General features: G+C 41.8%; 1 protein-coding gene across 3 annotated transcripts in view; it reads right to left on the bottom strand.

Annotated features, from left to right (window-relative positions):
* TTC28 (tetratricopeptide repeat domain 28) overlaps positions 1-26,617 on the bottom strand; it is a 1,605,451-nt gene that overhangs the window by 167,499 nt on the left and 1,411,335 nt on the right. For all 3 annotated transcript variants that reach the window (XM_069214676.1, XM_069214678.1, XM_069214677.1), the window contains one exon: positions 10,532-10,672. In XM_069214676.1, coding sequence (XP_069070777.1) covers positions 10,532-10,672 — 141 coding nt within the window. The remainder of the gene's footprint in view (positions 1-10,531; positions 10,673-26,617) is intronic.

The following is a 26,617-nucleotide window of genomic DNA, read 5'->3' as shown; positions in this document are numbered from 1 at the left end:
CTTGTGGAGAAACATTGTGGTGAGCACCAAGCATGGTTAAGTACAGGCACTGCAGGCAACCCCACAGCAAGCACCTGAAGCACTTTGGTTCTTAAGCATACCATAGCACCTTCCTGCATATTCATCGGAGGAGATGTAAATGCGTGACTAATTCAATTTAATGCGGTGATGCAGACATTAAAATGCGTTAGTCGAACCCCTGATGTGTGGTACTTGGCAGAGCTGAAGACACAGAGGGCAGAAACAAGCAGAAAGGACAAACAGAGGGCAGAAACATAGGTAAGGAAACTAGCAGAAAGGCACAAACAAAGGGCAAGAAAGTAACAGAAAGGCAGAATCAGAATGCAGAAACAAACATAAAGGGACAAACAAAGGGCAAAAAAAAGATTAAAAAAGGACAGAGAGGCACAAACAGGGGGCAGTAATGTGCAGAAAGGCAAAAATGGGCAAGAAACAAGCAGAAAGTCACAAACTGAGGGCAAAAAAAGAGTAGAAAGCCACAAACATAGGGCGAAAAAACAAGCAGAAAGGAATAAATAGGGAGGAGAAACAAGCAGAAAGGCACAGACAGAGCAAGAAAGGAGCAGAAATCTGGCACAGAGGTAGAAACAGAGGACGAGAAATGGGCAGAGAGGCACAAACAGAGGGCTAGAATGAGCAAAAAGGCACAGACAGATGACAAGAAATAAGCAGAATATGGGCAGAGGGGCAGAAACAGAGGGCAATTAACAGGCAGAGAGGCATAAACGGAGGGAAAGAAACAAGCAGAAAAAGGGCAAAGAGGCACAAACAGAGGGCAAGAAATGGGCAAGGAGGTACAAACAGACAGCAAGAAACAAGCAGAAAATGGGCAGAGAGGCATAAACAGAGAGCAAGAAACGGACAGAGAATCACAAATAGAGGGCAAGAAATGTGCAGAAAGGCACAAACACAGGGCAAAAAGGAGTAGGAAGGTAGGAGCGGAGGGCAAAAAATGATGGAGTATTGGGTAAGTGTAGGAGCTGGGCCGCAGGGCCTGGCCACAGCCCAGGCCATCCAGCCAACCCCTGATGCTCAGGACCGAAGGCCATGCGCAGGGCTGGTTTGGGTGGTTACCCCGCCACGCATGACCAAAGGCTGTGTGCAAAGTCGTTGAATTAACATATAGTAGTTCAAATAACTTTACGTTAAAAAAGACAATAGAAATTCACTGAAAATACCAAAGTTTACAGGGACGTTATAGTTAGAAGATAGAATTAAAAATAAACTTAGAAATTCACTGAAAAAACAAGGGTTACAGGGATGTTATAGTTAGGTTTTGAATGTATGTGTATAAAACCACAGAAATTCTGCAGTTATAGTTATTTCAAGTAACTATAACCAGCTCCCTTGCCATGCACTGCACTCATGACAACTTCTATAACGTCATTAAAAATGTAAATGAAATATTACCACTCAAATAATTGAAGAACAAAAACTGTGTATGGCAGGGGCGCAAGTTATACTTACCTTAGGGCACTAGTTATAGTTGCTTGGAAGAACTCTAACTATAACTGCTGAATTTCTATTGTTTTATTTAAGCAAATTCAGAACCTAACTATAACATCCCTGTAACCTTTGTTTTTTAACAGAATTTTATATATATATATATATATATATATATATATATAAATATATATAAAATATATAATTCACTTTAAAAAAAACAAAAGGTTACAGGGACGTTATAGTTCTGAATTTACTAATATAGAACATTAACTATAGCTGCTGAATTTCTATGGTTTTATATGAGTAAATGCAGAACATAACTATCCCTGTAACCTTTGCTTTTTTAACTGAATTATAAATATATATATATATATTTCTGGACTGTGGGTGATGAAGCACCCCACCAATGTTCAGTCACTGGTTCACTTTTCTAAGTGAAATATATATATATACACATATATATATATATAAAATTTGCTTAAAAATAAAAGGTTACAGGGATTTTATAGTTGTAAATATGATCACTATGTGAGCGCTATGCCGTATGCACTTCACATCACAAATGTTCACATTGCCTTTTATTGCACTACAAATGGATCTAAGTAACATACTTTTGGACTTATGGCAGAAACTAAGACTGTTGTTCTTGTACAATTCAGTAGAAACATAAATCTTGTCATCAAATGTATTGTAGATTTCTCGGGTGTGCAGATGAAGTTTCTCCATTCAAATGACTTCTACCTGACTTTTTGTTTGGATAATAAGTTGTGACCCCTATCTTGTGGGCATATAAGGGTGTCTTTGTATAGCAACTATAAACATAGGGATTTAGAACAGTGGTTTCATTGGACTGAATTTGCTGATGTAAGAATTGCAGCATCAAAATTACTGTTAACTCAATTCTATATTTTACTGACAAACACTAATGAAGCCTAAATCTGCATATGGACTACAACTATAAAAACTATGGGGGTTATTCTAACTTTGGAGGAGGTGTTAATCCGTCCCAAAAGTGACGGAAAAGTGACGGATTTACCACCAGCCGTATTACGAGTCCATTATATCCTATGGAACTCGTAATACGGCTGGTGGTATATCCGTCACTTTACCGTCACTTTTGGGACAGATTAACACTCCTCCAAAGTTAGAATAACCCCCTATGTGTTTATATTTTATAAAGTGCTTCTTACTTCATTGCTTCTATTTCAAAGTACTATAAATAGCAGCTGTTACATTTACGCAATTCAATAGTGCTTGTAGGAAATGGCCCTCTTTTGTGTGGCATTCCCCTACATTTTTGACATCCCTACCCTATTTTTACTGAATTTGCTTTTGTTGACAGTAGGACTCTGTGCACTTCATTCCTGCAAACCAATGGTAATGTGCTTGTGCTTTCCCTTCAAGATATGGTAAAATTGGTATGCAGCTAATTGGCATATTAATTACTACATGTACCCATGGCCAGTAAAAGAAATGCTGCAAGTGGCTGCCACACTCATTGTGACACAAACTAAAGTAGTACTGTAAAATGTTTCAGTGATACCACTGCAGCCTGTGTGTGCAGTTTTAAAACTGACATTTCAACCTGGTAAAGTAAATGTTTTACTAGGCCTAAACCTTCCTTTCTAATACATATAAGTCACTCTGAGGTAGGCCCTAACAGTTCAGAAGGCAGAGCGAGCAGTATTTAAAAAGCAGGAGATGCAGTCTTGAGATTTACATGTCGTAGCAGTAAAAAAAAACACGAAGTCGTTATTCACCACAGCAAGTCTAGCCTCCCATTGATTAACACTGGGTTACCTTATTACATTTAATAAGCAATACATTCTGATTGGGAACAGCTAGAGAAATACTTCTTCCACTCATTTGAATTGTAACTTGCAATCCTCTTTAATGGTAAAGTCAGATTTTAAATTACTATTTAGAAAATGCCACTTTTAGAAAGTTGACATTTTTCTGCCTAAACCAAATGTCCAGGGTCACATAGCTGTTACTGGCTGTCCTGTGCTGTGATGTGTATTCCTCCCAGACAGGGGACAAAAGGGTCTTAGGAGTGGAGAAGGGTGCTCCTTACCTGAGCAGCAAGGCCTGGGGCTGTACCCAGCATCTCCTGGGCTTCTTGACTTCTGAAGAGGCCTGCCCTTTCTCTGGTACATGTAGCCCACACTGGGTCGGTCTGTCCTTTGCCTACACAGTCTGGATCCAAACCCAGGTGAAACAGAATAACTGACCATAACCAGTCCCCCCCCCCCCATACCCCATACCCCTCCCCCAAACACACCGGCACTGGATATAAAATTGGCAACTCCAGAACCTCTCATCATGGCACTCTTGGACCTGTGGAGGCTTCAAAGGATGACTGCTCCGCTGTGTAACACCTCAAGTAAGACTGGACCTGCTTTCTTTGAACCCTAGAGCCCAGAGGTGACTCTAAGGGTCAGTTGGTTGACCTTTCATTTGAGTTACAGGGACACAACAAGCTTCCAGAGACCTTTCAATGCAACTACCCACCTGACCAGCATGAACTGGCCCTGCTTGGACCTTGCTGCAGACCTCTGTTAGAGTTAGTCACAAGTAGTGCCCACCAAGTCCTGTACCCTTGGCTGGTGGTAGAGTGTACTTCTCCAACCTTAAAACTGCAAGAACTGGACTCCAGGTAAAAACAACAGCGGCTCTGAGTTCTTTGTTTTGAAAATAACTATTTCCGTGAGTGGTCTTCATTAAGGTAAATGCAATAACTGCATCCGACTGCTGACAAGATCTTCCTGGATACAGACCCCAGACTTCACAAGCATGGAGCTCTTTGCGTCTACATTGACAGTCCCCCATTTCCCACCAACGTAAAGTTCTGACCATCGACCAGTTCTTGGCACCGACAACGATTGTCCAGCCTTTCCCTAGCAACACAATGTTGCAACAAAAGTCTAGGGCATCAGCAACCGGCTATTGAGAACCTCTCTCTAGATCCAGCCTGAGAATGAGAGCAGATCAATCAATAGTAAAGAAACTAAACCGATACTGTCACATCTACTTGTACAGCCCTTTGTAATAAAGACAGAACTGGTCCACGATTTGGCTAAAACAAATCCAAGGAGGGGGGTAGCCTCATTTGCAAGAGGTTCTGGCCCCATGAAAGTTAGGTAAGACCTTTGCTTCCAATTCAAGTGCCATGTTACAGACTTGGGCACATGGGCAACCAAGCTGTTGAGAGGTACACCGATTGTCTGATACATAAAAACTGTGTAGTCAGCATGCCTCCGGGGGACATCCATTGGGGGATACAAGGGTTCTAGGGGCCGTCCAAGAATTTCCCTTACAGTAGATGTAGTCACAGATTGGACTTGCCTGCAGGTTTATCTCTTCATCCCTCTGTAAAAGCAGGCTATTCTGCTTGCATTAAAGGGTGGATCAGTAGTTTAAACAAGCTCCTCTGTCTTTCCAAGCTGCATTGTCCAAGTGCAGCCATGAGCCACTGAGGGCAGCGAATTTATTTTTTGTAATATGACACACAATTCCAACTTGTGCCGCATAGGTGTGGAATGCACTAGGTGCAAATGTGGACTCTGCGTTAACGTAATATGGTCCCTGTTGTACTACTCTATGTAAATTTTGTTTTCATGAAGACAATCTAGTAAAATAAACGAAAACCCAGTGTTCCCTACACCAGTGCTTAAATTACATAACATCAAGAGCGAGATTTCAATGATAACTTCGCCCCTTACAAAGCAGCTGGAAGCCTCTGTATGGCAGATCGTCTGGCGCCTGTCCAAGTCATCTCTTTCTACGACTCTTCTGTAATGCCTGGCCTTCAAGGGAAGGCAAATAGACGTTTGTCAACATGACAACCACATAATGAAAGGAAACAAGGGCCTCGGTTTATTAAAAAAGAGAAAGCGAAAAAACAGGAACACAGCAGCAAGGGAACTCAGCCCGGCAGTCATTCCTATACTCATCACCGCTGCATAAAAAACACAGCAAAACTTGCGAGCACAAGTGAAAAGCAAAAGCAAAACTATGTACTATCCACCATGTGCGAGCACTGAATGGCCATACGATAGAAAAGCTGCGTAGAGCTAAATAACTTTTAAGGAACGACACTGTCTTTTGGCTGTTTCGAGTAACTAGAAAACTCAACTTTAATACAGCGCTGCCAGGAATCACGCAACTCGGGTCAGACTAACGCATTTCAGTATTTTTTTCGCATCCCAGCAGGGGCCTTATATTGTCACGCTACGTGGGTCACTTGACAGGTCTATACGGGATGAGGTGATTCGTTTATTGAGACATCATTAATGGATGCGCCCATGTTTGTGGGTATCGTATCTACACCTCACAGGAATTCAATATAAACTGAGGGTCATTTGAATGTGAAGTCTCCAGAAGCAGCACATTCTGTCAGGCAACGAAAGTGCAGAGAGTGTGGGACTTTCAAATGGGCTGTCATCCGTCCATCTCACGATCCAAGAGCTAAATCTTGGCTTGCAATTAAAATGAGACAGGTTAGTCACTTCAGACATCTGTTTCCTAGGTGGCTTTAGAAAGGTGTCAGAATGAAACCTGTTGTGCAGCTGTTGAAAATGACCTGAATGAGCACATAAGATTTCCATTTAAATATCTGAATTTCCTCCCTAAGTTTTTTTCCAGTCTGGCTCCCTAGTACTTCTGGTGTGTTCCACATAGCAAGTTTTACCGAGATTTAAACATACAATTTGGGTCAAGGACCTCACTGGTAGCACTGTCATCTCAATAGGTCCACCTTCCAGAGCTCCAACTACAAGTAGATGTGGGATATTCGGCTGCGCTGTGCAAACCTCTGATCCAGAGGCCAAAGTCTCAGACAGTAATAGTGTACCTGGAAAGCTTGAGTCAGGAACATGGCTGAGACAGGCCATAGTGAGGAGGCAGTCAGGTCAGCTCAGGAGAGCAGCATGTGACAGTCTCTGACTTTGGGAAGGCCTTGTGAAGAGGCTGTCAGTGCATCCTTGTGGACCAGTCTGTGATAGTCTCAGAAAGGAGGATGGCTGAGACTAGCCGTGGTGAAGAGGAATTTGACCAGCCCAGGAGAGCAGCCTGTGACAGTCTCAGATGGGAAGATGGCTGAGACAGGTCATGGAGAAAAGACAGTCATGTCAGCCCAGGAGAGCAATCTGTGACAGTCTCAGATGGGAAGAGCAAGATGCAGCCCAGTACATAGGGGGCTGTGGAAAAGCCCTTGGAGTGGAAGCAGTGTGTGGCTAGAACCAGGGACTGACTGTTATAGACCTTTAGGAGGAGAGCCATGGTTCACTTTTTAATCTGTCCTAATTCCAGAGTGCATTTATCATGAGGATTCCACTTCCCAACCTGAAATACCCACGAGAGTGGGAACGAATATGAGGGTGGAGATCAATAAAAGAATTTAAGTAAACTTTATTAATATGAGTAAGCAACTATTTCCAAAGCTTGGCTGCACAACATTCTTTCCACTTAATCTTGGGGAAAATGTTACAAATATCAATGAAGGATGTCTGCTGTGCAGCATTATCCATAAACTAAACAACATTTTAATGAGGAAAAAGGCCATGACACTATACCAGGAGACTCCAACCTTTTCTATAATAATATGAGGTACCAGTGTTCAAAGAAAATCATCCCCAGCTACTATTATAAATGTTGTCATAGTGACCACATCAGGCAACAATATATAAGTGACCACCCTACACAAGATTACAAACAATTCATGAGTTATGTCTGCAAGCAGTAATGTTATAAAGGTTTTGTCAGCGTGGAATGCCGTTAAGTGGTTGATATGTAATAGCCATTACTGCAACGCCCCTGGCACCAAGTTAATAATACTAGTAATATGTCTCCCTAATATTACATTGTTTATCACTCAAATATCAGGTTAAATATATTTTGGGAAGTCAACCATTTTTCTCCAAACATCAGCTTATTAATTCTGATTCTGAAAACTCACATTTTTATCTTGAACACATGCTTTTCACTTTTTGCATACACATATTAATAATTTAGTGGGCTGGGCTGCAATCGAGAGAGCCACTTATGGGTAGGTGAAGAGTCACAAATAGCTCACTAGTTATTTGGAGAAGCCTGCACTATCCTAATAACGTACTTTTTATACAGTGCTTCAAACTGAACATCCATTGTTTCTAAGCACTGCATATAATAGGCGTTACTGTTATGGAATTTATTGTAACTCTGGTAGATCTAATGTAAAACTGTGAGCCGAGACCTCGCTTTTCTCTTTGTAGGATTACTGCTTTTATATTGGTTATGCTGGTGCAGCAAATGTTACAGTTTTCAGTAGGACCCTATTATTGGAGGGAAGTTGCATAGCGTAAGCAATTCAGGAGAGTTTCAGCCGCTTTAAGGCAGTTCATAGATCAGTTGAGTGTGAAAAAAGTAGTCATATGTGAAATGTATCAATTACATAGACATGGCTGCTTTGCTCCACTCGCAATCGTGTCAGTACGAAAATATTGAGATGTCACAAAAATCATATTGATAGCACAGAAATGTCACAAATAGGCACAATGAAAACTTGGCAGTTATGTTAATATAGAGAAACATTAATAAACTGTTTTTAATGTATCTCGAGGTAACCAGGGCAAGAGCAGCCCTGGCAAAAATGCTCCCACCAGCCCTCCCCCTTCGCCCACTCTCTTTCCATCTATTTATTCTCCGTCTCTCTTGTTCGCTCCTCTCCCTCCACTCTCTCTTTATCGCTCTTGAAGCCCCTGCTGTGTGCCCACATCAGGTCACCTTGGAGAGCTTAGGAAAGTGACAGAGGCCCCAACAATTACGCTAGGCTCTCAAAACCGACCTTCAAAGGCCCAACACCACAGTGGAAAAACGTTCTGGAATAAAGTGCAAAAACAAACAAATGGATTAGCGAGGGTGGCATTGGCCATGGTACAAAAAAAACTTAAATGGACCCATTGAACTTTGCTTAACTGGTAAAATACCTAAGACTGGTGCCACTGCACCCGCTGCACTATTGATAGCTATGTCCCTGGTCCAGTCCGATAACGCAGCCATAAAGATGAAGAGACGGAAGAGGCATGTTGAATGAAGACATAAGACGAGCAATGTTGGGCCTTTAATAGATGTCCTGTTGTATGCCCAACAGTAGGACAGTCGAGTATTCCTCAAAATAAGTCTGTAGCTGCAGGCACCAGTGAGAAGAGGAGTACATATTATTTTTAATACTAGAGCCAAAGCTCTGCATCCTGGCAGGATTGCGTCAACCTTCTCTAAACACTAGCTATGACGCAATCTGTAACTAGCAGGCTCTGCTAATATGCTATTTACACAAAAAAAGACAAATTCCAGAAGGGGCTAATCCTTCACATGACCGAGGCTGGAGTATTTTGCCCCCTTCCACCAATCTCCTCAACCCCTGATTGACAGTCATGCGATACAGGGGTTAATCACAAACCAATGTTGGCTAGTGATGCTTTTGCGGTCATATTATGAAAGCAGATTTGAGATGGTGGTCAAGTGTGACAATAATAACTGTACATATTTAAGCAGACACACTGCGGTTGGGGTACAGAACCACTACAACAAATACTTTTCATACAGCAACAACCCACCACAATAATTGAAAAAGGGCATAACACAACGAAACATACCAACACAATTATGCGGCAATAAAATAATATACAACACAAAAATACAAAGGACCAATAAAACAACACAATGACACAAAGTGGTCACAGAAAAAAAGACAAGTTATCAACACAAGAAATTACACAGTATGTCAGTACAACACACAAAACAAAGCAACCCAACATAATTAATTTTCATTTGTATTGTGGTGTTATTGTACTGTGCTCATACTGCTGTAGTATTGTTTTACTGTGGTAAAAGTATGCTTTTGGTATTATTGTGTAATGTGCTGGTGTAATTGCGGTTTTGCTGTGCTCTGTCCTGTCATTATGCTTTTTATCACGTATGGTTGTGGGTTACTTTCTGTTGTGCTGGTTGTGATGTTTTTGTGCTTCACGTTTTTGTGATGTGTTGTATTTTTATGTTGTATTCTAGGATTGTGTTGGCGTGCTTTTGTATTGTGTTGCATTTGGTTGTGATGGTGTTGTGGCTCTTGCGTTGCACTGATCTGGTTGTTTTTGCCGTACCTTGTCCTTTCATGTTTTTACTGTGTTGTTAATGTACTTTGTGTGATTGTCCTATGTTGTCCTCTTTATTTACTGTATATATGTCAACAAATGCCTTCCACATTTCCATCCAAACAACTGAGGACTTTCCTTAAAAGTTCCAGTGGCAAACCATCATTTATCACTGCATGAAAAGTTAACAAAATTCTGCTCTTGCTTATTAACTATTTAAGACACCAGATAGCCCAATACTGTGATCACCCCTAACATTCGTGCTTCTAATGTCCACTTTGTGTGATCAAACACACAGGGTCTGAGCGGTTTGACAGGTAAGAGGCAAGGGTTGATGACTTGCTCTACCTGTACCCGCTACATGAAAATCACTGCACCGCCTTGAATCACAAGTGGACTCTACTATTTACGCTCATTTAGCTACAAGTGGGTGCCACAAAGAAAAAGAGTAAGAGGTGGGCTTGTATGACACCCCTTAAAACTCACAAAAGCGTATTTTGAATCCTTCTTTTCCCAAGGGAAAATTTTTCTGATAGCTCAATTGCCAGGGCAATAATGACTGTTAATTACCCACACACGTATATGTGCGTATTCAGCTGAGGCTCGTAATTGAATGACTGTTAACTCTCAATGGCTTGTAAACAGATCCGTGCAAGTCTCTCAGGTTAACCACTGACAAAGTTCATCATTTCATTTTATTTTGGGTGTATGTACCTGTATCATATCTGGCTGTTCTGAAAATGTTAAATGGATTCGGCCCTCTTATACCTAAGCTGGACCTAAGTTCAACACTGATGATTCCACAATAACAGTATATTTCTTCTCTCTGCCACACGAGTGCGGAAATAAAGGTATGCTTTTATCAGTGCCTGGTCACATTGTTTATTCTTTCTCCAGATAAGACTATTTTTACATTTGGTAAGCTGATTTCTAACCTGTTGAAGAGGTTGTTCCTGCTGACCATCCTTAGGAATCCTGTAGGATCTGTGACGGAGTTTAACTTGTTGTTCATCTCTTCGTACTGCTGGTCCATCAAGTCTCCGGCCTCACTGTCCGTCTCACTGCTGGCACAGGCCCTGCAAGTAAGGAAAAAACATCATCAAAGGAGAGATCACACTTATGCAGCAAACACGAGAAAGCATAAGCTTAAAAACTGTGTGGCCCTGGACTCTGCAGCAAAAGCTGCAGAGGCTGTAGCTGTCTCAGCATCTATATAAAATGTATTGTGCAGGAACATGAAAATACATATAACAAAGATTTTGGAGAATAGGTTTAGGGCCAGATCTAGAGTTTAGCGGGTGGTACTGCATTTGTCAGGGTGGCAAAGGGGATTATGCTTGCCACACTCAGATTTCCAGCTGCCAAATTTAGAGATCACCTTTGGCCCAGCACTGATCTCTGTAGATTGACAGGAACCACAGTCATTGCGGATCCTAGCAAGATGCAAAAGATTTGGTAGCCGCCATTGTTTTTGACAGCCACCCACCAAATGTTGGCAAACTTTATATATTTTTTTTTTAATTAGCTGCCAAGGTGGCAGTTAGCTATTGAAAAACTAAAACTAATTACATCCCCCTTGGGTGCATGAGTCATTATTTCAGTTTTTACTTGGTGGTGACAGACAAAGAAAAAGAACATCACACCGTCCACCCTAATTAGGGCTTTTGGTCCCACCTCTGTTGAGCCATCAGTGGAAGCTTTTAGTCGACTGAGTCAACACGTAGCGTGCAGACCATCAGTTAGGTGAACAGGGTAGTTCGTAGCATTTGCAATGGAGTACCCTATCTGCCAAACTTTAAATCACCCCCACATTCACCTGTTACCAGATAAGCGACTGTGTGACTGTGAAAGGTCATTCACTATAAATATCTGTGACATGTATGTTTTTATAGGATAGGCATTTTTGCAGAAAGCACGCTATCGATCTCTCCAACCCACCCTTCTCTGGAAACACCCATTTATTGTTTTGGTGCCAGAGCCATGAACTTGTATTGTTGTATATTGTCAGCCACCATTTCCCTTCTGTCTATATGGCACTCATATCCTTAAAGCAGCACCTTTAAATGTCGATTTGGCGATTTGTGTCAATGTATAAAATTCATAAACTTTGATATACTAAGTATAGTAAAAGCCTCATGTAAAAGTAAAGTCAAATATAGTGTACCAATGATTTGTTTGTGGTTCAATGATTGCTAGTGCGGATGGGGAATTCTATCCCTCTGCCAACAGGAATTTCGCAATAGACATGGCAACTCTGCCATTTCCCTGACAAAAGCAGGCAAGTCCAACCTGCCGACATTTGTAATGAAAGCTGTGCAGAACAACTCAGATACATCTTGAAATTGGATCGGTAACCACGTACTTCTTTTTTTCCTAAACGCTTTTTATTGTTTTTTTTCCCTTTGCATAACATACCACAACAGATAAGGACTTTCACTACTACATGCAGCATGATTATTATCACGCCAATGGACCAATATCAGGAAGTCAGAGGGAACAATGGAGGTCGGTTGCACATTACTTCTTTAGCAGGTGTTTAATTCGTAAACTTAAGATAATTGTGAATTGTCACACCACACGTGACAATTCGCGTGATTTTTAAACAGACCCTGTACACTAGTTCTTTCCTTGTACCACAGTAGTCCATGCCTCTCGTCCTCTCCCCAAAGCAAGGGGCTTGCTCTGATCACCAGTGAGTAGCAACATCCCGTTTAGCTCTAACAGGCCTAATCCCACAAATGTTCTGATAGGGCGCCCGCTGCCCTATTGGACTATGATGCCCAACAGCGTAAACTTTGGGATCAACTAGCACCCCCGCCCCATAACCGATTCCAAAACATGTGCTATCGTTTCCTCATATTGGGCTATATATGGGCTGGTAAACACATATTTCCACATTCAATTTCCCACGGACAAATCCGTCAACAGAGGCATTTCACTCACTGGGGAAATATGTCCTACCAGGAACTTAGTATTTACAGGATGCTGTACATAACCCCCACGTTTTACCAAGCTGGGAGTCGGGACCTGTGTGTGGCACTATCACAGCGCACCACTATAATCCCGCATTTAACACAGCTGTGACTTTACCTTAAAGGACAGTGGGGTGACCTTGTCACGCAGAATTACTGTGTGCAATCTCCACAGGCCAGATACAAATAATGTTAAAGTAGTTATAATATATCAGTTTAACCTTAGTCCTGGCTCATGTCATTTCTTGTGATATAACTGAGAACCGGGTTCTGTGGGTCAACATTGCGTCAAGGTCAGACTGACGTAGGGTGAATTTATTTCGCACATGTTGACTGTGGTCTAAATCTTGCTCCTTGAGATCCTTCACACCGCTGCTCTGAGGGAATGCAACGCCTGCATCACTAACCTTTAAATCAACTGTATTATCAAGCATCTGGATACTACAGGGTCCATAGTATTCCCACAGTTTACTTGTAAACGCAAAACTCTAACAAGCGCTACACTGTGCACCATCTTTGCATACATGCATCAGTTAAGGAATTACCTTACTATGTTTCGATTATTTGATACAATGCTAATCAATCAATCAATCAGTAAATATGTTGAGCGCACTACTCACCCGGAAGGGTCTCAAGGGGCTAGCTAGAATACGCAGAAAACATTTTATTACCGCAGAAACACTTGTATCACAAGGAGCTTTACAAAGTGCAGAATAGGATGTGTGTGAGGTTTGTGTTTAGATTCTATTACAGAAACTACAGTGGGAATATATCCATCTGCAACCGTGGCAGAACAGAACATAGCCCGATAAACTCTCAATTACCCCTTTATGGTATTTTTTAAAATATGCTTTTTGATAATCTCACCTCTGAAGGAGCTACCTTTGATGACCATTATCATCAACTCCTCAGATGACCTAATTCTCAAAGCTAGTGCTTCAGTTTCAGAAGTTTGACCACTCCCAGTTGTAGTGGGGGGTCTATTAGAAACTCGTGGGCACTTAGGATGTTCAAAGATATAGCTCCCTTAATTGCAGTTTAAGTATTCTGGCTCATTGATGCCTCTTGACTTCAGTAAAGTGTTCCATGAGGTTTTAAGTTCACAGTGAGGTCACCATTGCTCAAAAACTGTCTGCAGATCGATTATAGTCACAGTTTTTCCAGCCATAGTATAGGTGACCTTGTGAAGGTAAAATTTAGCCAAAGATTTTGAACAAAAGGGGTGCTGCTGGACCTTCAAGATGGGGAAACTGTTACGGTCTTTGGGTCTATATACCGTGTATTCCTATGGACCCTCTTTGATATTTCGGAGCAGGAAAACACCTACTGATTATTTCATCCTGAAAGATACTTTTGATTTTGTGAGAGTAGGTGACTGAGTGCTTTCAGTATTTGCCTATCCTGTGTGCCTGGAGCCTTCCAGGGCAAACAGCTGAATTACAGTGAGTTCAGTGATTGCGTTCTATTATACCAGGAACTATGACATAAAAAACGCTTGTTGTGTTCTCTTAGCTACTTGCTTTTTCATCTTTCTTAAAAACTGTTTTGTTTTATAAAAATAAACTAAGCTGCTCGTTTTGCTTTTGTCACCCTGAGAGTTATTCTCTTTAAGCTTTTAAGCATCTTTTTTAATTTGGTAAGTTCTGAAGATGGTCCCAATGCAATGCCTACAAACAAAAAGCGACCAAAATGTCTCCAATCATTTATGAGACCCTCATCAGGGAATACCTCTCTTTGTTACTCTTTTCAATGGACTTTAAGTAGGAACCTTAAGGCCTATTGTTAGGGTGACCAAACGTCCCGGATTTCCCCAGACAGTCCTGGCTTTCAGAGGACTGCCCCGGTGTCCTGACGCTTTTCTTAATTTTAAATAAATGTCCTGTTTTTTTAGACAAAGGTCAGGTCAACCTGCAAATCAGTAGTGAAAGGTATGCTATCCTTTCACATGCACCTCTAGAGTCTTAAATAACTGAAGAAGTAAGTTATTGGTTTCTGCCCGTCTGCTGCCAAATGTCACTTAACCAATGTACATCTGTTCGTGGCATGTTCCGCTGCAGATTCACATGCTGTGCATTATCCTGCCATCTAATGTTGGGCTCGGAGTGTTACAAGTTGCTTTTCTTTGAAGAAGTGTTTTCGAGTCACGGGATCGAGTGACTCCTCTTCGGTTGCATTGCGCATGGGCTTCAACTCTATTGTTAGATTGTTTTCCCACAGAGGGTAATGGAAGGAGTGATAGAGTATATAGGTACAAAGTAAGAGATGTCCATGCTAATGTAAATGTATATACATATGTACAAATGTTTGTAACTTAAATGACTACAGGCTTCCGCCGAGGAGGGAGGAGGGAGGGTGCATGTGAATCTGCAGAGGAACATGCCACGAACAGTTGTACACTGGGTAAGTGACATTTTCTGTTCGATGGTATGTGTAGCTGCAGATACACATGCTGTGCATAGACTACAAAGCAGTTTGTCCTCCCATAAAAAAGCGGTGGTTAGCCTGTAGGAGTTGAAGTTGTTTGAAATAATGTTCTTAGTACAGCTTGGCCTACTGTGGCTTGTTGTCGTGATAATACGTCTACACAGTAGTGTTTAGTGAAAGTATGTGGTGTTGACCAAGTGGCAACTTTACATATTTCAGCCATTGGTATATTCCCTAAAAAAGCCATTGTCACACCTTTTTTCATTGTAGAATGTGCTTTAGGAGTAACTAGAAGCTGTCTTTTTGCTTTAATATAGCATGTTTGGATGCATCTTACAATCCATCGTGCTAAACCTTGTTTTGATATGGGATTACCTGTATGGGGTTTTGGGAAAGCAACAAATAGTTGTTTAGTCTTTCTAAATGGTTTATTCTATCTATATAGTACATTAAAGCTCTTTTGATGTCTAATGTATGTAGAGCTCTTTCTGCCATAGAATCTGGCTGTAGGAAGAATACTGGCAGTTCCATTGTTTGATTTATATGAAATGGTGATACCACTTTTGGTAGAAATGTTGGGTTTGTTCTTAGTTCAACTTTATGCTTGTGTACTTGGAAGAACGGTTCTTCAAGAGTAAAGGCTTGGATTTCACTTACTCTTCTGAAAGAAGTAATTGCCACTAGGAAGGCAACCTTCCATGTTAGAAATTGAATTTGGCATGAGTGCATAGGCTCAAATGGTGGTCCCATAAGTCATGTAAGCACTATATATTTAAATTCCAAGAAGGAACTGGTGGTGTTCTGGGTGGAATGATGCGTTTTAAGCTTTCCATGAAAGCTTTAATGACAGGAACTCGAAATAAAGAGCTATGTTGTCTATTTTGTAAATATGCTGAAATTGCAGTAAGATGAATTTTTATTGAAGAGAATGCTAAATTTGTTTTTTGTAAATGAGGTAAATAACATACAATCTCTTGTGTTGATGCTGTAAGAGGGTCAATATTTTTGGATTGACAGTAATATACAAATCTTTTCCATTTGTTTGCATAGCACTGTCTAGTAGTGGGTTTTCTTGCTTGCATAATAATTTCTATACATTGTGGTGGGAGTTGTAAATATCCAAACTCTATGACCTCAGGAGCCAAATTGCTAGATTGAGTGTCTTGGGATTTGGATGTCTGATTTGACCTCTGTTTTGGGTCAACCGATCTGGTCTGGTCGGGAGTTTGGAGTGTGGTACTACTGACAGGTCTAATAATGTTGTGTACCACGGTTGACGTGCCCATGTTGGTGCTATGAGTATCATGTTGAGTGAAGTTTGACGCAACTTGTTGACTAGAAACGGAAGGAGTGGGAGAGGGGGAAAAGTGTATGCAAATATCTTTGACCAATTGATCCGTAGAGCATTGCCCTTGGATAGTGGATGTGGGTGCCTGGATGCAAAGTTTTGGCATTTTGTGCTTTCTCTTGTTGCGAACAGGTCTATGCTTGGTGTTCCCCACTTTTGAAAGTATTTTTGAAGTACTTGAGGATGAATCTCCCATTTGTGAGTTTGTTGGTGATTTCTGCTGAGGATATCTGCCAATTGATAGTCTATCCCTGGAATGTATTGTGCTAATAGATGAATTTGGTTGTGGATTTCCCATTTCCAAATTCCCTGGGCTAGAAGGGAGAGTTGGGATGAATGTGTTTGTCTCTCCCTGTTTGTTGAGATAATACATGGTTGTCATGCTGTCTGTTTTGATAAGAACAATCTTCTGTGTGAGAAGAGGTTGAAAAGCTTTGAGTGCTAGAAAAACAGCTAATACCTCCAAGTTTATGTGTAGCTGTTTGTGTTTGCCATCCCACTGCCCTTGAATGTTGTGATTGTTTAGGTGAGCTCCCCAACCAATCATTGATGCATCTGTTGTGATTATGGTCTGAGACACAGGGTCTTGAAATGGCCGCCCTTTTTTTAGTTTTGTGGAATTCCACCACTGTAGGGACATGTAAGTTTGGCGGTCTATCAACACTAGATCTTGAAGTTGACCGTGTGCCTGTGACCATTGTTGTGCAAGGCACTGTTGTAAGGGCCGCATGTTTAATCTTGCGTGTGGCACAATTGCAATGCATGATGCCATTATTCCTAAAATTTTCATGACAAATCTGACAGTGTATTGTTGATTTGTTTGTATTTGTGTGATTATATTTTGGAAAGCTTGTATCCTTTGTGAATTTGGATATGCCAGAGCTTGCTGATTGTCTAATATTGAGCCCAAATATTGTTGTATTTGTGCTGGTTGAAGGTGTGATTTTTGGTAGTTTATTGAGAACCCTAGTGTGTGCAAGGTTTGTATTACATATGCGTATGATTGTGGCATTGCGTATGACTGTTTGATTTTATTAGCCAATCGTCTAGATATGGAAAGACATGTATATGTTGTCTTCTTAGGTAGGCTGCTACTACTGCTAAGCACTTTGCCCTTGGAGCTGTTGTTATTCCAAAGGGCAACAACTTGAACTGGTAGTGTTTTCCCTGAATGACAAACCTGAGATATTTTCTATGTGCAGGATGGATGGGTATATGAAAATACGCATATTTGAGGTCTAAGGCTGTCATGAAATCTTGTTTTGTAATAGTGGGATGACATCCTGTAAAGTTACCATGTGAAAATGTTCTGACAGGATGTAAAGATTGAGGGCCCTGAGGTCTAATATTGGCCTGAGGGTGCCATCTTTTTGGGGAATTAGAAAATATAGTGAGTAAATTCCTGTCCCTATTTGACACTGTGGCACCAATTCTATTGCTTGTTTGAGTAGTAGAGATTGGTCCTCTTCTTGCAACAGAATGGTGTGTTCTGTGGATAGTTTGTGTGAACTTGGTGGGATATTTGGAGGAGTGTGGATTAATTCTAGGCAATAGCCATTGCAGATAATTGATAGCACCCAATTGTCTGTGGTAATATTTTGCCAATTTGTGAGGAACTGTTGTAGTCTTCCCCCCACAGGAGAGCTGTGGAGTGGAAGGGAATGAGAGAAGTCACTGTTTTGGGTGCTGTGGAGGCTGATTAGAGGCCTGAAATGTTCCTCTATTTCTAGGGTACTGTCCTCTATATGTGCCCCTAAAACCACCCCGTTGGTATTGCAGTTGTTAGGTTGGTTTTGCCTGTGAGATGGATGCCTCAGTGGGCTGTGGTCTGAATCCACCTCGAAACTGAGGTTTTCGAAAGGACCCCCTGTATGGTGCAGAGTGGAGTGCACCCATTGCTTTTGCTGTGTCAGAGTCCTGTTTTTTTATCAAACGACATATTTAATACAGCCTGCTGAATTTCTGGCTTGAATTCAGAAGATCTGAGCCATGCATGTCTGTATATAGTGACCGCAGTATTGACACTTCTAGCAGCGGTATCTACTGCATCTAGGGCAGATCGTATTTGATTGTTAGTAATGGCTTGCCCTTCCTCCACTACTTGTTGTGCCCTTTTCTGGTGTTCTTTGGGGAGATCTGGATTATGTCTTGCATCTCGTCCCAACGGGCTTTGTCATGGCAAGCTAATAGTGCTTGCAAGTTGGCTATTCTCCACTGATTTACTGCCTGGGATGCAACTCTTTTCTCTGCAGCATTGAATTTCCTGCTCTCTTCATCAGGAGGGGGTGCATCTCCTGATGACTGACTCTTTGCTCTCTTCCTGGCAGCGCTAACTACCACAGAATCAGGAGGTACCTGATGGGTGATAGAATCTGGATCAGAGGGAACAGGTTTATATTTTTTCTCTATCCTGGGTGTTATGATGCGTGCTTTTACAGGTTCACTAATATCTGATCCGCATGTTTTACCATGCCTGGGAGTATCGGGAGGCATTGATATCTGGAATGTGTTGAGGATAGAGTGTTAAATAAGAAATCCTCTTCTAGGGGCTCTGTATGCATGGTGACACCATGATATGCTGCAGCCCTAGCTATAACTTGGTTTTAGACAGTACTATCCTCAGGTGGTGATGGTTTAGAGGGACAGCTGTCTGGATCGTTAACTGGAACGGGATCTGGGTCATGTCTTGTGAATCATAAGAGTGAGTGGGAGACTGCACTGCTGTAGGGCTAGTAGGAGGAGAGGTAGGTAGGTAGGTGGGGAGGATGAGGAGGAGAATGAGGAGGAGAAGATTGAGGAGGTGGTGGTTTCTCCTTGTGCTTTGGCACTTTTGCTGGAGGCTCAATAGTGTCCAATTCCTCCTGAAAAGCTAGCTTCCTTTTGGTTTTTAAAGGAGGTGCTGTCAGAATTCTCCCTGTTTTCTTATGGATGTGGATCCTGGATTGGCTTCCATCCATAACTTTTAGTATTGGCTGTACCTCTAACTCCTCTTCAGAGGTTTTGTGACTTTCTTTAAGTCTCTTTGAAAGTCCATGTTCCTCTGTATAAGTTGATCTTTTCGGCTCCGAAGCATGCTTTTTCGGGATCGAAAAATATGATGAGGAGGAAGGTTTTGGCTCTGAAACTGGTTTTCTAATTTTCGACTCCGAAAAATGGTGTCTAGTGGAGTCGGAAACAGAGCTTTTTGTGGTCTCTGATGTTTTCAGAGGAGTGGCCTTTTTCGGTGCCAAACTGGTAAGTTGGTCACCGTCAGTCTTTTTTCGGGCCGAGCCATGGCCTTCCGGCAGTGGCGTCCCCAAGGCCTTGTGCTTTTTCTTTTGTGACGGTACAGGGGCAGACATACTCACATGTCGACCGCTGTGACCGGTCTGCCTTCCTCTGATTCTTGCTCGGAATCTCGAACTGGGACTGCGGTTTGCATCAGTTCTTCTTCTTCTACGTAGAGATGTTCACCGCTTCTCGACGCCATTTAGAGTCTTCTTGCCCTTCTGTCCCGAAGAGTCTTTTTAGAGTGGAAGAATCAAAAGGCCTCACAGTTTTCTTCTCGATGATCTGGGGAAAGGCAGAGGTTGCAAACAGATACTGGTCTGTGTACGGGTACTTCGCGTGGCACCGAGGACAGAATCGGAATTAAGTCTGATCCATGAGGCTTCCACGCGGTCGGCCCGAATAGGTCCGAGTTGGGTGCGCGTGCCCCGAAGGGCTAACAAAGTTGTTTTCCTGACGGTACTGCTGTGTCGATGGAAGGATATTAACCCGGTCAATACAATACCGACGAAAACAAAGTTTTACAGAGTTTTCGGAATCGAAATCTCGGAGCGAGAGGAAACACGTCCGAACCCGACGGTGGAAAGAAAACAATCTAACAATGAAGTCGATGCCCATGCGCAATGGAACCAAAGAGGAGGAGTCACTTGATCCCGTGACTTGAAAACACTTCTTCGAAGAAAAAGAACTTGTAACACTCCGAGCCCAACACTAGATGGCAGGATAATGCACAGCATGTGTATCTGCAGCTACACATGCCATCAAACATATATATATATATATACATATACATATGTATATATACATATACACACACACACACACACACACATTTACAGGACAGGACAGATATAAAAGTGAGACCAAAGGCTTTAGTCCTACTTTTATGTCTGACCTGGCCCTATTTTTTCTTTTCAAAATCTGGCCCCCCTCCTCTTGCTTCTGAGGTGTTATATGTTTTTACATGTAACTGGGTCTCCATGATGCTCGTATTCTATAATGAATCTAGCAGACTTATAATAGACAGACATTTTTTCAGAATCATTCCGGCCTAGGTCCACTAATTCGAATGAGAGAGAACTATTATTAATTGAGCTCTTTCAATTGGCTCACAAATTGTTTAAGAAAAAGTGATAATATGTATTCCTTTATGTAGCCTTTGGGGGTTGCCCATTAAATGAGGCATTTATGTTGGGCAAAGCTGGAATTGAAAGTTAGAGACCTCTCTCACCACCGCATGCTGCTGCTCTGAACACAAGGCAGTGTGGGAGCCGCTGACTTTGCCCTGCATCAGCAATTTTTATTGGGACAAAATCAGCACATTTCACTGAGGCCAGCACAGCGCCAACTCAATATTAGCTAATGGATCTGGGACTCCTCCATTTCCAAAGCTGTAAACAGCAAGTACTTCCTGAAAAAATAGGTCATAAACCAGCAATTAAAATGTTGTGTTAGTAAAGTAAATACAGCAAAAAGAAAATGCAGGCACTAGTCTTCTAAAGAACTACTTGAGACTCATCACCAGAACCTAATGGGAACCCAATTCAGGCACTATAACCTTCAAGGCCATGGCCTTCATGAACGTCCTATCCAAGTAATGCCACCTATGAAAACACACGAAAATCATTCCATGAAGGGAAATCAACCAAGGTCCACACTCTAACTCATTATGTTCTATTATAGTGTCACAAACAAGTAAAAGAAAATCATAAATGGTGGGTAAAGTGGCTTAAGCACCCAGCTATAGCAACTTTCTTTTATGGTGATGGTGCACTGACACATCAATCCCTTCCCCACACCCAGGGATCAGATCACTCAGAGCAGTGTATGGAACAGAACTGACAGTGCAGCACTGAGGGCAATGTCTCCTGGCACTGAGGCTTTGGTCTGAATGAAATGTATAAAAGCACACAATACTGGGTAGTTGGAGGGGTCTAATTCCTACATACTGAGAAGCAAGGTGATATGTGTTATTAATTCACTGCGAACATGCATAATTCACATCAGTTTCATAGGCACTGTACTTTTTTCTATGATCCATAGGGCAGTGTTTACTGCTTTTAGTCAAATCTTTGGATGGTGATAATACTCAGTAGTGCCAACTGACCCGCAACCCTCTTCTACTCCTCACCTGCACAAAACTCTTTTAATTTCACTGGGAATTTAATTGTGAAAAACGTTATTAAGTCTATCACATCACAAACTCTATCTTTCCTAAACCACTACAATTTTACATTCAGTTCTCATGGGAGCCATGATGGAGTGGTATAACTCAAAATGACTCCCTATTTTACAAACTATTATCCACTTACCTACACTGACAACCCAGAAAAGTCACACTGCAGCTATGAAAAGACCTCTGGCTGTGCTAAGCACTTCTTGATAAGGAGGATCACCAGCACTGTACAGTCGTCAAGGGTCTGCTCGAGAAGCAATGTTGAAATTGTCAGAGAATAGAGCTCAGCATATGAAATCACTGCAGAATATTCTGTGCTTACTTATGGCTCCTTGCGACTTTATGAAGACCTTGTCTCTAATATATTTAGGAAACATGCAATCCAGAATATTTTGCATGCTCTACGGCTCCCATAAAACGTGTTTCACAAGATAAATCACATTATTTTAACCAAAGGCAATAAGTTGGTCTCCCAACGTTGATAAATGTCTGTACTCACCTTGCTGAAATGTACATCTTTGACCTGGGGAGCCAATATATATCCTTCAAGCCAGTTATTAACCAAATGTGATAGGTAACTTACAATGCTTTAATGAGCGGAGAAATGACCTGAACTTACGACCTCATTGTGCCCACTTTTGCAAGTAAGACAGGATATGCGTGTTTGACAATAATCCAGATGCCAATCCAAGTCCTGCATCTACTACTTTCGGACGTGATCGACCAATCATTTTCTTCGTAAAAATAATCGTAATCAATCTTTATTTAATACCTTTAGATCGTGAGCACTTCCATGGTTAAATCTTCTAGAAAGCGGTGCCGTGAGTCAAGGCCATCGCCCTCCTTATCCCATGCTAGTGTGATACGGCGCTCAGTTTGATTGAAGACAATCAATAGATGTGACTGCAGTTGAAGCAATGAGCAGACATGAAGAATAACCTCATGACTGCTGGTAGGACCGCTTGACATTTTGATAGAGTAGTGCACTTCCAGATAATTGTTATCTTAACCCTTTCTTGAAAGATTTTTTGAACCTGCACTGCTCTAGTAAACATCCTCACTATTCTTGTCTGTGACCGGATCCCCCACATAATACTACGAAACACTGAGCTTTTAAAATCAAGCACAATCTATTTAGTGGGATTTCATTTGGATGTGGATATCAAGACTGATACTTTATTGAGTGTTTACAACTATAAAAATACGATGCTATTGCATTACTAAACGTCTTATATATCAGCTGCTTGGACTTTTGTTAATACTATTAAAACACTTTCATTGTTTGCATTGTTAGTTTGTATGGCTTGTATTTGTAAAATGAATAAAATACCGTCTTGGCATCATTATTGGACGATAAGCAGGGCCCAAAAAGGACATATTCAATTGGTTGTACACTTTCCACAGGAGTTAAGATGTTATAAGAATTAGCACTGCAATTGCCATGGAATATACCATTGCCCTTTAGTTACTATGATATAAGTGAGACTCTATAAAATGTGAAGAGCTATCTATTCCCATCACAGAATACCCTGGAACACCTTAAGCGGATGGTGGGAGGAGCTGGAGGTCCTGGTCTTCGCAATGGGCGACGGATGGCCTGTGACAATGATTTCTGGTTATGCTCAGACACACGGATAACATACATTATCTACAACTCTTTTGTCGTCCTAGTCCTGGTAGAATACTTTTTTTAATGATTTGCCAAAAACAGCTGAAAAGAATAGGGAGATGTCTGATTTTACCCATAAGGGACAGATGTAATGCTACTGAACACAGAATGCTAGTATGGCTTTGCAGGGGTTTCGGAGTTCAGGTACCCTCTTTGATTTGAAGATTATGTAACAAACCAGTCTCGTTTCTGAAAGTTTTACTTGAGTAATCAGTGGCGTTGGTGAGGAGAGTATGCCATATTGTAGTGTTTGCGTGGTTGTATGTGTACTTCAGTGGATAGTCATATTTGCTATGTGTAACATAAAATCTTAACAAGTTTGTGCACAAACCGTCTGGAACAATTGCTATGTGCAGTGCCTTGTCTGAGGCGTATACTTGAGGTAATCAAGACAATGGTGTCACATTAGGGCCACATCATGCATACTAACCCTTACTGTGGATGCCTGGTTGCTGAATCAAAGTCATTTGACAATGTTAATAGATAAATCTGTTTTGTATTGGACTGGAAATGCAGTGAGATGCTGCATTTACTCTGCAGTGCTGTGGACTGTGGCCCATAAAATCTTTGGTGACACATAACTTCCAGCAGTGGCGGCTTCTGCCAATCAAGGGTGGTGGTGCAGTGGAGGGGATCGGAGGGGAGTAATGGGGGGTATAAAAATAAATTAAAAAAGAACCTGTTGGTGCTGCTCCATCCATCGCTGCTCCCAATCCTTCTGCCGGTCACTTCCTCTCCTCCCTGCAGTCACCACAGGCTCCCAAACCAGACACTGCTCTCATGCTAAAGCTAGCATGAGAGCAGCGCCAGGACTGGCCTGTGCTGGCTGATCTGACGCTTGCTTGGGCACAGGGATCATGTGCCATTTCTCCAGCCTGACTGTGCAAGAGAAATGTAAGTGCACATGTGTGTGTGGCTGGCGTGGGACGGCTGGCCAAACAGAAATGAGCACTTTACAGTGCCCACCACTCTTTCTTATGGCTCTGCACCTCCTACCCTACATTCCAAGCAGTCAGTCAGACAGCTGCAAATAAAATTATAATAACATTGTTTTATTATCATTTTAGTTTCAGCTGCCTGCCTGACTGAGCAGGGGGAGCGATGCTCCGCCCCTAAAACCGAGGAACCGCCCCTGAATTCCAGACCGCAACCTTTGAGAAAAGGCGGGGGAGGGTCAAGACCAATGTATGCCTTCTAAATGAAATGGTGACTTTACTTACTAAGTTTCTTTGAAAGTATTTAGGCAAAATCGTTTTTGAGGCACAGAAGAATATTGAATCATTATGTACATTACATGACTATCTATCTTTGGAAATACAAGATGGTAATGTAATAATGCCTTATTTTTAATGTTATACGGTCTTGTTTCTGTTCAGCACCATAAAACCAGTTTTTGTTATCAGTGCAGTTTCTCAATAAATAAAATGCTTAAGTTTCCAATAGTCCCTGATTGCTAGCAACATTTGTTGTCCCTAAGTCATATAGGCTTTAGAGATTTAAATGTTTCAGACAAGTATATTTTGTATTTTTCATAGTATGTAGAAGTCTCTGATAAACAATGTTCTAGCTACTGTACCGGGGCATTTCATTGCTTCGGCAGCCACTGCAGTGACAACCTTCTCTTCGACATAACTTATATATCAATGTGGAAAAAAATATTTGCCAAGGCCGTGACATGTTTCTAGCACCCAAACTAAAAACACTGGAGCTAGAATAGTCGACTCCTTCAAGGCCAAAGGAGGCCGAGGTGATGGCAGAGTGGAAGGAACGTTTTTGTTGATTATAAGGTGATGCGACTGTAAAGGTTGTCAAGGGTGTGAGGTACATCCACCCTGCTAGAACATAAGATGTGGTGTGCCCATTGATTAATCTTTGCACAAGTGCTTTTGGAAAACCTTTTAAAAAATGTCATTGAGTTTGATAAGAAATTACACAAAGCCTTTGGTGCTGTACCGTATAAACCACACGGTAGTCAATCTTGTGTCAGCAGCACTGCTGGTGAAACTGTGCTTGTCACAGTCAACAAGTGCAGTTTGTTACATAAGGTGCACCCCTGAGATGCATGCAAGAGCACACTGCCGGTGAGAATGTTAGGAGGCATCTCTGGAGGTACACAGTGTTAGAGCAGCGGCATCTGCTGCTCTCTGAAGCTAAACAGAACAACATGCCTCGTTGACACCCAAAGCTTGATGGTATGAGGTCAGGCTATTCCTGTGAAAAAACATATGGTCTGAATGAGCATCTCTTTCTCCCAAGGGATGCAGGGAAATTAGACTGCTACACACTCACGAAATGACAGAGGCTCTGGCCACTCTACCTGCTTGTATTTAGACTGAGTCAAGAGGACCACACCAAATCTCTCTGGACACCACCATGGTCCTTTACACCCTCCTGCCTCCCTCCTTCCTCTCAGCAAATCCCTACTGAGCTTACGTAGGGAGTTTGCATTTGATGAAGTATGTGGTTGCTGGGTGTATGCTATGTATATTATTGAGTACACCAGTGCCAGAGAGCTGCAAATCTTAGGAATGCACTGGACCAAGTGCAATATAAGGCTCCTATAACCCCTGCTCTAAGACCAATACGCACCCAAATGAGAAGCACACTGCCATCACCAGATTCCCATATGCACAAAAGTCCAACATCACCTATTGTGATCTCTCAAAAACTGTCAGAACACAAATATTACTTGTGGTTCATATCTGATATCTTCAGTACCTGCTACCTCTGGATACATGCCAACACACCCGATTTTGCCAGAAGAGACTCAATTTTTAAAGCCAAAATAGCTTTATGGCCTTTTCCCACAAGAAAATGCCTCGACTTCAATGCAAGTCAATAGAGTAAAGAAATCCCGATTTAGTTTGACAAAATCTCCCTCTTTCTTGCCTACAAATGTGTGCTAATTAAAACTAGCAATTATTCGCATGCTGCTTCATTGACACCTGCGCCTTCGCCCCCTTGCTCCACTGCAGAATGTAAAAGCATGAATCTAACTTGAACTCCACCAACTCCTGCACCTGCTCTGCGACAACCTCATCGAGCGAGCACAGAGAAACAAACAAGAAGCTGTAGACATTTCTTCCAGAAACAAACCTGGCCAAGTGGGTTGGGGGGGAGGGTGGCGCGCGAGTGGTGGCTTGGTCAGGGCAACCTCCAGTACTT

This window comes from Pleurodeles waltl, chromosome 11 (genome assembly GCF_031143425.1).
Source record: "Pleurodeles waltl isolate 20211129_DDA chromosome 11, aPleWal1.hap1.20221129, whole genome shotgun sequence".
In the NCBI taxonomy this organism is placed as follows: Eukaryota; Metazoa; Chordata; class Amphibia; order Caudata; family Salamandridae; genus Pleurodeles; species Pleurodeles waltl.
Note: the sequence above shows the minus strand (reverse complement) of the source record. Positions and strands in the feature narration are given on the sequence as shown.